The sequence below is a fragment of the Dipteris shenzhenensis genome, chromosome 17 (genome assembly GCF_047967505.1).
Source record: "Dipteris shenzhenensis isolate YYH24624 ecotype China chromosome 17, Dip_SZ_1.0, whole genome shotgun sequence".
Taxonomy (NCBI): Eukaryota; Viridiplantae; Streptophyta; class Polypodiopsida; order Gleicheniales; family Dipteridaceae; genus Dipteris; species Dipteris shenzhenensis.
Genome location: NC_141612.1, coordinates 46821608 through 46834396, shown reverse-complemented (window position 1 = coordinate 46834396; position 12789 = coordinate 46821608). Strand labels below are relative to the sequence as shown.

General features: G+C 39.7%; 1 protein-coding gene across 1 annotated transcript; it reads right to left on the bottom strand.

The window, feature by feature from the left end:
- Nucleotides 1–2140: 2140 nt before the first annotated feature.
- On the bottom strand, nucleotides 2141–8693 carry LOC147892193 (putative serine protease EDA2). Its single transcript, XM_087388587.1, has 13 exons — nucleotides 8475–8693; nucleotides 7266–7391; nucleotides 6944–7099; nucleotides 6517–6702; nucleotides 5617–5733; nucleotides 5450–5503; nucleotides 4360–4431; nucleotides 4061–4172; nucleotides 3597–3693; nucleotides 2906–3000; nucleotides 2558–2632; nucleotides 2362–2448; nucleotides 2141–2229 (listed from the first exon to the last, which is right to left on the bottom strand). The coding sequence occupies exons 1-13, from the start codon at nucleotides 8691–8693 to the stop codon at nucleotides 2141–2143; spliced, it is 1485 nt and encodes a 494-aa protein (XP_087244713.1).
- Between the last annotated feature and the right edge of the window lie 4096 nt (nucleotides 8694–12789).

Sequence of the window (12789 nt, the reverse complement as noted above, 5' to 3'; positions counted from 1 at the left end):
AGGTGATGAAGAAGGCAATGAAGAAGGAAGCAAGGACCCGGATGACTTAGATTAAGAAGTAGTGCTAGAATTAGTGCTAGCTACTCGTTTTTGTACTTGAAGCCATTGGCTTGGCTTCATGCCTCTCTTGTTTATACACTCCTCTTATTTTTTGTACTTGAAGCCACAGGTGGCTTGGCTTCATGCTATATGTATATACAAGCACTTTTTGGGCTATGAATTAATATCCACTCCTTTTATTTTTTTGGCATTCAATTTCCTTGTGCAATGTTCTATCAATGAATGCCTTGTGAACTAAACATTTTGGAGTTATAATGTTTTATTCGAAATTGTAATTGTCAACTATAGACATGCATGGAATCATGATAATTAAAATGCCAACCATGCTAATTAAAATGCGGTTGCCTGTAGGAATTGAATTGCACACTGTAAAAATGGGATTCTTGCAACCACACAGCATACACAGTATTCTATTCAACCACACAAAATTCTGCTTAAAAAATAAAATAAAATCTACAAAGCATCTATAAGCGCGTCTTTCTGTTTTTTTAAATTTCAACACAGTGTCTAATAGCACGTCTATAGGCATGTCTATAGGCGCGTCTGTCTGTTATATAGACGTAGGTCTATAGGTGCGCTAATAGACGGACAAATAGATGCACCTGTAAGTTTTTTTTATAAAAAAGGAAACATGTTTGTGTGCTCATTTATGGATGCATTGTGTTGTTATGCCCACTAATTTTTTGTCTATGTTTTGTTAAAGGTCGGTATATACCGATGCTTTACCAGTGTCGATATATACCGATCTTTACCAGCGTCGGTATATATCGACACACATTTTTTGACGCTAATAAAGACACTAATACTGACCTTTTTGCCCTTAAAAAAAATCTTTTTAGTGTAAAAAAGGTCGGCATTTGTGTCAGAAAACAGCCTATACCTTGTAGTGATTGCATCTCATTATTATATAAGGTTATTATTACATCGAAAAAACTTCCGAAAAGAACACAAGTCCACCCAAAATTCAAAATATCGCCTATCAGCGCGTGACGTTGCAGTCCCAAAATTGCCTCTAAAATAGTTTCATGATTGGCTACACCGGATCGTGCATTGATCCAACATTTCATGACTATATGTGCATGTGCATGTGCATGTGTGTGCACACATGTATGTGCATGACAAGTACATACATGGAACCATAGGAAGGTAATCTCTTAGACTATCTCCTTTTGTTGTTTGAACTAAAATAGAAAAATCTTTTAAGCACATAGATTACCATAAATCTTCTCTTTCACAAGGATCATCATTTCTTTGTTATATATACGATTAGAACAAAGAAGAATACTAATAAGCTTAAACATTTCTCTATTGTTTTTTTTTCACAACTTGTTTCACTCTTAAAACAAACTAAATTGCTTTTTTTAAAAGAAATTCCTTTCATACATTTTGTTTTTCTATCCATGTCTTGTATTATGTGGGTGTGAGCCATGGTCACACACACACAAGCTAGTTTGAACCCTATGTTGACTATTCTCCATGGTAGACACAATTATTATGAAAGACTAGTATCCATAGTATGGCAAAACATCACAAACCATTGAACAAAGGTATACTAGAGCGTTTCCTTAGAGCCAATCATGGACCATTGAACAAAAGTATAATATAGTTTTAGAGTGCTTCCTTAGTGCCAATCATGGAACAAAAGTGAAGAAAGCATGGGAAAAAGTAAATCCAAACCAAGTTTCACATATCTCGAGACATATATAATAAGACTCTTTTTGTTAGAGCCATTGATGAAATCAAATTGTAATTCAAAGATGGCTTGGAGGTAGGCCTTTCCCAAAAAGAATGGATATTTGAAGGAAAACATGTATGTGAGAAAGTTCACATTGACTAATATAGAGGCCTAATTAAAGGAAAAACTAATACTAAGGTTTGCCTTAGAGGCAATTCCAAAAATCAGCGAGTGTGGATGAGGAGAGGAGGTAAGAGAATAGATGAACCTATTAAAGGCTATGTGTATGTTTGAAAGTCTACAAGGCTTAAGCAAAGCTGAAACTTATACAAGATAGGGATAGACAAAAACAAAGGGACATAAAATTGGAGTTAAAATACACGGTTTCACATTTTCCGATATGTTCTATGACTCTAGCCAGAGCTCAATGTACTCAGTGATGAGTTTCCGAGCTTCATCTATACTCTCTCGCGGCTCGCACAAGCTCGCATCGCCTGCATCCACAATTTCATGCCGTTGTTTTACATGAGTTCATTCATCGCAAGATTACCTCGGCTTGTCAGTTCGACACTCTATTAGTTCACTCCTAACGTATAATGACGTATTTATGCAAATTCTGGATTTACCTTCGGGGTTGAAAGCGAGTTGTGGCATGCATCCGTTGAGGTCCACGCAATGGGCGCAGTTTTTGCACCCGATCACAAAGGCGGGCTCTGCAACACAGCATCATGTCAATTAGATCTTGTAACTGCGATTCTTCAATTTCAAATAGATCTTGTAGCCGCTGCAACTTAGGATGAAGAACCAAGCGACTAAACTTACCATTAGGAGATGAGACTTGCTTCGATGCATGCCGCCACGGATCTTGAGATCCATTAGTGAAAAATATTTTCGACCCTGACCATTCCAAGTTTGATAGCTTTAGAGACTGTTACCGTGGCATTCGCAAGTCGATAGTACCTTTACAGCTCTTTACTACGTGGACTACAGTTGAGATCCTTTTTCATAAATGCCTGGACAAAAACAACACTGTGCGTGTACGACCTATATAACATGTCGGATGGCCAGGATTTTGCTTGCACTGTTATCAATGCCGAGCACTTTGCACTCTAGAACAACTAATGAAGGTATCATCGCAAAAGTCCTTAGAAATATATCTGCTCAACTAACCTGCAATTCGATTTCCTCCATAATAAAGGTTTGTCATGTCGGATTTTGGGCTTGTTCCTTTGCCAAAAGTATAGGCACAAAGGTCCAGATAGTACCTGAAAGTATACAGCTCTTTAGGATTATTCACACGACCTTCCTTAACTTGTTAGCGCTTGCAATCTAATTCTCAGTCAATTACTGAAGTCTCGGATGACACGTCAGTTTGCTTGTGAGATTTCTATCTATAGTCTATGGGATACAGGTGCAAATATTTAACAGCGTCTACATGGAGAGTTGCTCACGAATGCACTTATACAGTCCATCTAATTTCGTTGAGTTATAATGCCGCCTCGTTGGCAGTTGACAAGACTCCTCGGCGACATTCATGTACATATTTGGCGCTTTATTGTAACCCATTCTGTCGCGTCCCCCTCATTTGTCAAAAGCTTCTCACCATTTGCATAACATGCATTCTCGTTGGTAATCTGAGTCTACCATAAGCGGTTGAAAATAAGGATTTCGAACCACGTTGGCGCAGGGTTCCAACGAGCTAAGCGTGACCTACGAAGGCACGTGTACTATCCTAATTAGTGGTAGCTCATGCCACGTTGTCCTCGTTTAAAATTTTGATGTATCATTATCCTCTTCCTCATAATTTCTGGTGAGCGAGGGAGGAAAAGGAGACGTTGGGAAGAATATTTCGAGCTCTTACTCTTTGTTTAATTGAGAGAAGCGAACGCTGTTGTTTGCAGGTGCTGTCTGAAGGAAGCCGAATTCCGTGCAGTACTGATACATCCATAATCTTCCTCCTGAAAGACACAAGTTAAAAAAATAATACTCTAAGATACACAACCAGGACACTAGGATATTATCATGATCATATACGCAAGTATGGTGTAGGGTTTCTGATCTTGAGGGTTTAGGTAAGGGGCAAATATAAATGGTGGTGCACTTGTCTGTGTAGGTGTGTGTGTTTTTTTACAAAAAAAAAAAGTGTGTGTGTGTGTGTGTGTGAGCGAGAGAGGGAGAGAGGTGGAGAGAGAGAAAGAGAGGGAGAGAGAAAGAGAGAGGGGGGGAGAGAGAGAGAGAGGAGAGACCATTTGAATAATAACGAAAGCACGAATAGCAAAAGACTTCAGCTCAAACGCCCAGAGTGGGAAAAAGACACAAACTTACCGCTGTCTGGCCCAGCTAAAGAAGACGCCTTTATGTGTTCTCGGTTATATTCAAGAGGCGTGACACCGAATTGCCCATAAATGATCGTTTTGACATAGTTCTGATAGGCACTCTATTTCCAATGCCAAAATAAAAAGACTTAGTGGAAGCTACGAGTTGAATGTAGATATAAGACGAACGTTTTTCGGGTTTCCGTTTTTAAGAACTTTGAAAGCATTAAAAGCATAGACACAAAAAGAGCACACAAAAATGCACAGGACATGAATACGATTGCATAAATTGGGAGGATGCGTTCGTACCAAAATACTGCTTCCGGACTGAAACGCTTCAACAAGTGGCCTGCATAAAAGCTCATGGAAGCCATATTGTACCTGAGACGATGGAAAGCACTAATCAGAACGTTTACTAAGTCACCTAGTTAATCCATTCCTTATCTAAAAATGTTAATCTACTGAATAATTTATTCAGTTTACATCACGTTATCAGATTCATAGTTTAATACAGTTATTGTCCCTAGGAAAAACTCTTTCAGAACATTATTTGAGATCGTGTAGTCCTTTCTCTAGTCATGAATGCAAATTCTGCGGCTCGGTTACATCAAGCACAACTCTACACTCTATAAAACTTTCTGAAAGAGAAGCTCCTGCAATGCTCATTTCCAGATTTAACATTGAAAACAGCCACTAAAAGGATCGAAACCATTTACAATCCTACATTGTAGAATCAATTGAAAGTTTCTGGTGTTTGGTGTCAAGCTAGTAAATGTTGGATGTACTTGGTTCCAAACAATGGGTTCTCATTTTTAACAAATCTCCCTCGTCTTATTGCTATGTCCTTATATTGTTCATTCTGGGGGCTACTGATCCCTCCTCTGTACTTTTATTATCTTCCCCACGCCTTTTGTTCATTCTGGGGGCTACTGATCTCTCCTCTGTACTTTGGTTATCTTCCTCACGCCTTTTAATTAAGGGTATTATTTTCTGGGTCTTGTATCTACTGTGCATGCCCGTTAAGAAAACCTCTTGTCCCACTCATATAATAAGTTCTAGCTTGCTTTCAATCCTTCCTACCGATGACTTTGGACGCTCTTCCTAAAAAGCTTTGGAGGAAGTTTATTTGATATCAGGCCCATGTCAAAGGTCTGGCAGCATTTTTCCAGCCTTGAAGTCAGTATGCTACAGCATTTGTTGCGGTTGACGTAAATAATCTTGTCTTCTGAAATGATCATGCTGTTAGATTCGCAGTATAAGAATTATACTAGAGTGGTTGCAGACAATGTGACCCTTGATTTGCCCTTGGTGGGATACAGTTCTTACTAATTAAAGACACATATAAATTCTTATAGGCTTTGTTGTACTTCTCGTGTAAAAAAAAAGAATAAATTCATACCGCTGAGGCTGTTGCATCTGCTAAGAGACTCAAAAAGTCTGCATCTACATCGATCTGTCCAGGAAATTTCCAGGTTAAAAGCATCACAGTCCTGCTATTATTTCCAAATATTACTTAGAAAATTTTGACAGAGAAAAAATCATATTCATTTTCAAAAAAAATCATACCACTTCTGCGTTGAAGAGGGACTTCACATACGTCGCATTTTTCTTGAGATATTCATTAACAACAGCATTAACTGCTTGCAGCGCAGCAGTACAATTCGGACCAACTGATTCTGCCACCTAATGTAGAAAGGGGATGAGCATTTTTAAAGCTGGATATGCCTTGGCCATGCTTTCAATCCAAGGGAAAAATTTTGAGCCGTTCACCAATTGTCTAAATTTGTTATTTATCATACACATCAGTAGGGACGTTTACCTTTCCAAAACAAGCCATTGGTCCAAATTCTACAAGGTCTAGGATTGTCACACTACACACAAACACGATATATAGAGTGTGTGTGTGCGCGTATGCGCGCTTACACAGAGAGAGAGAGAGAGAGAGAGAGAGAGATTGCAATATGCTTCCACCGTATGGGCACCAATTTAAGGTGACAATGAGGTGTTTCTTGAGTGAAAGATCGACCTAGTAGGCAATTCACATAACAGTAGAGTTGAAAGACTATTTGAATATTCATCCCATACTAATGTTTATAAATATGCGCATTTTCAGATGCTTATTGGACAAGATTCAAGCAGTTACATTGAGTTCTCTGGCTTGATTTTGTAGGTATTCCATATTAAGAGATCACCTTACAAACCTTTTTGTGATCAGGTGTAAGTTATGCTGGCTGAGTCTAGATGGCCTAAAAGTTCTGTAATTACCTTCGTATAAGCTTTCTGACATATAAACAGTAAAAGTTGTCCTTGTGCCTTCTGTGCAGTAAAGTTTACGAATTTGTACCGGTGTGAGAAAGATCATTGTTGTATATTTGAAATCCAAAATGTCAAGCAAATAGCGCGATCAGCATAACGGGGCCTTGTTATGTTAACCCGAAGAAAATCCGAGACTGAATTGCATCTTACCTGCTCATCATAAGCAACGTAGTCTTCTATAACATGAACGACAGCGGAGCTAGCAACGCTTCCACGTGTCAAGTGTGGGAACTTTAGTCTAAACCAAGCGCTTAAAGCTCCCGGATATGAGCCACCAAAAGTAATCCAAGAATTCTCATCGGTAAGAGATCGGTTGTACTTATGATTGATTTGATTCTGCAAGGTCCATAGAGAGCCGTCAACTTTGAAAATCAGCATCTGTGAATAATCTAAAAACTCTGAATCCAAAATCCATCAAGGGTGATAGGAAAGAATAAGAGATCAATCAGTCCCCTTGCAGTCTATCCAGCAATTCACATAGAAGGAAACTGTTAACTCAGCTTACAGCAGTGTTGAACTGAGATTAGTGGGTGCAGTGTCCCTGCAGCGAACAGTAGCGTGATAGCAACACCAATACCTGATAGTAATCTCGAAAAGCTGCCAAGTCAGATAGAGCTTGCTTCGAGGTGAGGTACTTGAGGTTGTTCGTTGTGAAATTTGAGAAAGGGTAGCTGCTTCCATAATATCGATGTTCAAGAGTAACCAAAGCAGCCCCAAATCGTTTCGCTAGAACCTGGAAATAAAATTATTCTGAACGTCAAGATCCAATGTCACTGTCATGGCGTCTATTTACACTCAAGAATTGGGTAAAAATCTCATCAAAGGTGAAAAGATTAGACGTACGCAAACTACATCTGCCTCATAGAAGCAAATTCACCTTTAAAGATGGAGTTTCTTACCGCTGTATAATCGTTATAAAGGCCGCTGCATGTGTTCTCTCCGCATATTATCAGGAAGATTGGACCATTGGGGGCATCAAAGTAGTCTAAGAATTCGAAATATCTTTGCGGAAACGTTGAGGTATCCTGTATACGCGTATATGAATAAGTCAACAGCCACCGTCGTTAGCGCTCGATGAAGCAAAGTTCCAGCAAATTTCTACTGTTTTGACAAGTAACGAAGAAATTCCACCGAATTTGGAATACAAAACATAATGATCATTAATAAGAATCAAGATTTTCAAAAAGTCCTATCTTTGCAAACATTCCATTCAATGGACGGGATTGTTGACTTATGATATGATACTGTCCCCTATCTCCAAAATTTCCCTTCCATTACAATGGAATTTAGGGTCATCGTGGATGCTTACTCCAGCTATGGAAGGGGACAGTAAACGTAGGTTGGCATAGAAAACGAACATCAAAAGTCGCACATGCTGATGTCATATTTAGATTCCGAACAGATTTTTCTCGAGCACGGAAAATGGGAAGATGTGCATCTTTTGAAGAGTTCTTCGTGCCAATTCCTGGGTCGGACTCTAGACATCCAGAAACTCTTGGAAATTTATAGAGATCCTGTACAGGATTGTGGAGCGAGAAGGTACAGAAACCGGAAGCCATATGTGCAATGTGTAATGTGGGTGACGGTCGCTAAAAGTCTAGCGCATGAGGAGTCACCGCAAGTTCAGATCAATATCGTAGATCCAAGACTGACTGACTTGACAGTAAAGCGATGAAGCTAAATAGAACATGAGCCGGATATGATAGGGAGATACGTAAAGTATGGACGTAGGAAAGCACGTCCCGTCCCCATGCTGAGGGTAGGATTGCCTGCAGCGAGCATGCAAGTTGCTAACGCATAGCCACATTACATCTATCGAGTATATAAACTAACTGCCACCGAGATGGAATGATCCTGATTCAGAAGGTGAGACTTAGTTCCGACTGCGGGAGCAAGAGATTAAAGACTGAAGCCTCCATCCCGAATAAACGCATTAGAAATAAGAAATGTAGGATTAAACGATTGAGATTCAGTACTTCGCATTAAGCTACTAAATAGCAGGATTAGAACATATTCTCGTGTACGCTCTTTTAAGTTTGGTATTACGCGAGCTAGCCCTAAGGTTTTTCACGTCGATGGAGGACTCATATTTTGCAGCGGAGATGCACCTCGGGTGCGAAGTGATCCAGTATTTGGGTGATCCTTTTGGGGGTGCTACTCAGAATAATGCTCTGAGTAGAGCTCTCTCTGACGATGGGTGCGTTACGATATCTTTGTAGCGAATACGAATAAGAGGAAGAAGTGGGCAGCCAACTAGCAAGGTGAGGGATAAGGGTGAAGAGGAGAAGGCAAGAGGTAGCTGCAGAGGAGCTGGTGGGGGGATCCATGGCTCAGTGCAGCAGTAATGTGAATATTGGAGATGGAGCAAGGCGAGCTTAAGTAGTGGGGCGAAGGGGTTCGGAAGCGAAGGTGGTGGATGGAGATGAGCAGGCCCGTGTACGACAGAGGCGGCGACCGTTAGCTGGAATGCGTTGGATTGAAGAATATGAGGTGTTTGATTGAGTGCAGGCAACCGTTTGGAAAAGGAAGGTATAATTAGATGTTGAATTATATACGCGATTTAGGAGAATCGAGATGGTGGTGGGTGCAGGAGATCGATCATCGATGACCGATGGTCTTGAGCTGGTTTTGAGGGATGGTGGCGTTTGAAGGGGAAAGCGGGAATGTCGAGCAGAGATTGAGGGGTCACCTGCACCCATCATCACATGATCATAGCAAAGAAGATGAAGAAGATGATGAAGTCGATGAGTAGCTCTGTAAGAATGAGGAGGTGAATACAAAATATCAGCAATCGAAAAGGCAAGACAGAAAGGATGAGCAAAACGAGAGACGGAGAGAGAGAAAGAGAGAGGCGATAGACTGCTTTACAAGCTATAACTTGTTATATGCAAGGTTCCAACGAATCTACTTAAGATTAGACAAGCAATTGCAATCTACTTGCCGTTATGGGATTGTTATGTAGCAGGGCAACGAATGGCGAAGGTGGCTTTCAAAGTTTCCTATGAAGCTACAAGAAGACACCGATCCTTTGAGGACGGCAGATTATTGTCTGCAAGGAGACACCGATCCTGCAACCGATCCTTTGAGGACAGCAGATTATTGTCTGCAACATTCTAATCGTCGACTGATACGACCTTAATCTTCCGCTTCTCTGTTGTAGGAGGCAAGTCTGCTTCTCCTCCTCGTCTCCGACTCATGCATGATGGACAAATGTGTCATTACCGACAAAGGATCTCTCTCTCTCACTCTCACGCACACACAGTACACACAGCTGAAGTCATGCTTTACTTGAGTAGTCTTCGACGCTCGCCGCCTGCACCGTGGACCAGTTATCTCATCTGCCGCGAGTCCAACGCTTTTGTTTAGCAAGTCGCCCCCGGATCGACTATCAGATCACGTTTTCGCCTTTAAGCACGCAACTAAATCGACCGTGAATCGCAAACAGAACGGAGGCGGCTGGGTTGGGATTGAGGTGTCCCCCATAGACGTGGTCGATTGCAAAAAGCAGCTTGACATTGTTGCCCCTCCTTTTTGACACCAAAGGACGAAACTTTTACCACGGAACCACACTCATCATATCACATCCGATTTCCTTGCCTTTCTCATTGGCAATAAAGTCTTCCATTTGCCTTTAGCACATGTTTAGACATTGATTACTTCCTTGCACACACCACAATTTCAGCAACTATCAGAGTATCACTGGGTAAAGAGGTTTAGAAAGGTAAAAGTATCCTTAAGTGTCTAACCTCTTATAAAACGTTGAGTTAGTCAACATGTGGCTCCGTGCTGGTCCACTAATGTCCACACCACAATTTCAGCAACTATCAGAGTATCTCTCAGCTGGGTAAAGAGGTTTAAAAAGGTAAAAGTATACTTAAGTGTCTAACCTCTTATAAAACATTGAGTTAGTCAGCACATGGCATAGTGTTGTTCCACTAATGCCCTTGCTATTGGTGTATTTACATTTTCACCAAGCTAAACTTTTTCTCTATTTCTTTAAAAAGAAATGTATATTCTTTCTCTATGGTTATTCATGCATAACACACTATTCAAAAATTTTGGACTTGTGTAAAGTCCAATTTGAGAAATGGACTAAAAAACACGGGCCAAAAATTTTGAATATACTAGTAATGTTGTTTTTTGAACTAGATTTGACAACTCAAAACAAAAGATTTGGTGATTAAGTACTAAGAACATCAATGCATAAACAAATCTCTTATGGTGGTCTACATAAACATCTTCATAACTTCTTATGAATTGAGCTACTATCACCTAAGAACATCAATAGATGACCAATTCTCTTAAAAAGGTGGTGTAAATAAACATCTTTATGTATACATGGTGTGCACACACCTTTATGACCATTTCTTTTAGAAAGGTGGTATACATAAACCCCTTAGAAAGGTAGTGCACATAAATCCTTTTATGTATAAGTGGTGTACATAAACACCTCACTTGGTATTAAAAAACACCCTTAACTATAAAAATACATTGAGATAAAGTTTAAAATACACCATTAAGTATAAAATGGACCTCATAAACAATCTTTATACACAATAATCAGAGAGTAAAGAAATAAAAAAAGTAGTTAACTTTTTATTAGATATTCGCTTTACATAGAAGCTCAAAACTTGTGATTACAAAGACATCAGCCATCATGTTCCTCAATTCCAATGTCCTCAATACTAGGCCCTTAACTAGCAGGGTCCTAACTAATAGGCTGCTCTAAGACAATACCAATGTTCTCAATGCGCCCTTGACTACCAAGGTCTTAACTAATAGGCCGCTCTAAGACTGGAGTCTCAGGAGCAAGGTCCTCGGTAGTTTGCTCTTCAGTTCCAAGCACTTGACTAGTTTGCTACTTTGGAGTCTGCAAGGTCATGGTTGAAGAACCATCTATGCCTCTTGGTAACTCCTCCTGTTCATGCTTTGTCTCGTCCATACCTTCTTTGGGTAAGGCTTCCTTGCTTGATCTACTTGCATGTCCTTCACCCAAGATCAAGGGTGCCTTCCTCACTTTTAATTTCAAAGGAAGTGCTTTCATCTCTTTAGCCTTACCTTTTCCTACGACGTGCTGTACTACTACTTCTTGCTACCGTGGGCCCTCTCGTATGATGAGTAGAACTCCTTGACTCTAGTTGACAATTGATCACCCTTATTCTTTGTGCGAATTTCTTCTTGGCATAAGTCATTAGATTCAGAGCTTTCATCCTCATCATCACTTGAGCTAGAATCATCACTCTCAGACTCACTACCCTCGAGGGTCTTCGATATTTTCCTCACTACCCTCTTCTTTGACATTTTCCTCTTCAAAGAAGGTAGTACCACTGTAATATGTGTCAAAGAACTCAATCTGATGGGGGGTATCAATGACATTTACATTTCTACCTTGGCGTAGCAAGTTCTCAGCAGCAAAACCCATTCGAGACAATGCTACTTCCCACCCATCATTCAGTAAATTCTTTATCATCTCTAGTATCACATTAGGATGCATCGGCTTTCTGTAATCCACCATTGCTACATCAATCTTAACCTTATTGTCCTCAAACTAATGAAGCTCAAGAGTTCTTAAAGGAATTTTGATTAGATTGCCACCACCCCTGGATAGGGTTCAAGTTTAATGCCTTCTCTGCTAGTTTTAATATAAAAGTTATTAAGTAATAATAAGCTCAATGATTATTTATTGTGTCTTTTTTTGAGTTGCTAATCTATTTTTATACATAAAACAAGTATTCACCCTAACAGAGGGTATGGATGTGGTGTTACATAAGAAGAATGAAGTGGTGGCTTTTGGACGAATTCATAGTCTTGATCTTATGAATGTGTGTCATTTCCAACGTTATAGTGAGAGAAGATATATAGTGATAATCACCAACATTGTAAATCCTGAAGTACATTTAAAATATCCACATGGAGACTTTGAAACATTGGGAGATATCTTACAATGTGACATATTTGATATGCAAGCACACAAAATGCTTTGGGACGAAGACGAAATTGTTCCAAAGACATAGTTTCAAGATATCAAGAAAACTTATTTTGAGGGGGAAAAAGTAGAGATGTTATCTTGCTCCGGAAAAGTTTTAGCAATTGGCAACTTTAAGGGCTATGCTTAGAGTTTTCTATGTATAGTAGAGATAATTAAGTTGATAGTGCAGGTGTCATTCAAAATGCAATGGATAGTACTTTACATCTGAATGTCCATAATACTACGTCTCATCTATAAAGTTCATAGTACTTGTAAATGGGGGCTAGTTTTCTTGAAATCAAGTTTGCCTAAGATAGTTTCCTTCCATGTCATGGAAGACATAACAAAATAGTATAAGAAGAAAAGGACTATAACACAAATGGGATCCAAATTGATAAGAAGCTATAGTAGTGATCAAGAGTATCATAGTGGCATACTCACAGGTATTGAGGACA

What these genes read in the sequence shown, in the direction of transcription:
- LOC147892193 (XM_087388587.1), bottom strand. Translation starts at nt 8,693, where the DNA reads ATGGATCCCCCCACCAGCTCCTCTGCAGCTACCTCTTGCCTTCTCCTC. An exon ending in ACGTTGCTTATGATGAGCAG is followed by an intron (nt 5,734 to 6,516) that starts GTAAGATGCAAT and finishes TTTCTACATTAG; the next exon opens with GTGGCAGAATCAGTTGGTCC. An exon ending in TGGAGGAAATCGAATTGCAG is followed by an intron (nt 2,633 to 2,905) that starts GTTAGTTGAGCA and finishes TGGAATGGTCAG; the next exon opens with GGTCGAAAATATTTTTCACT.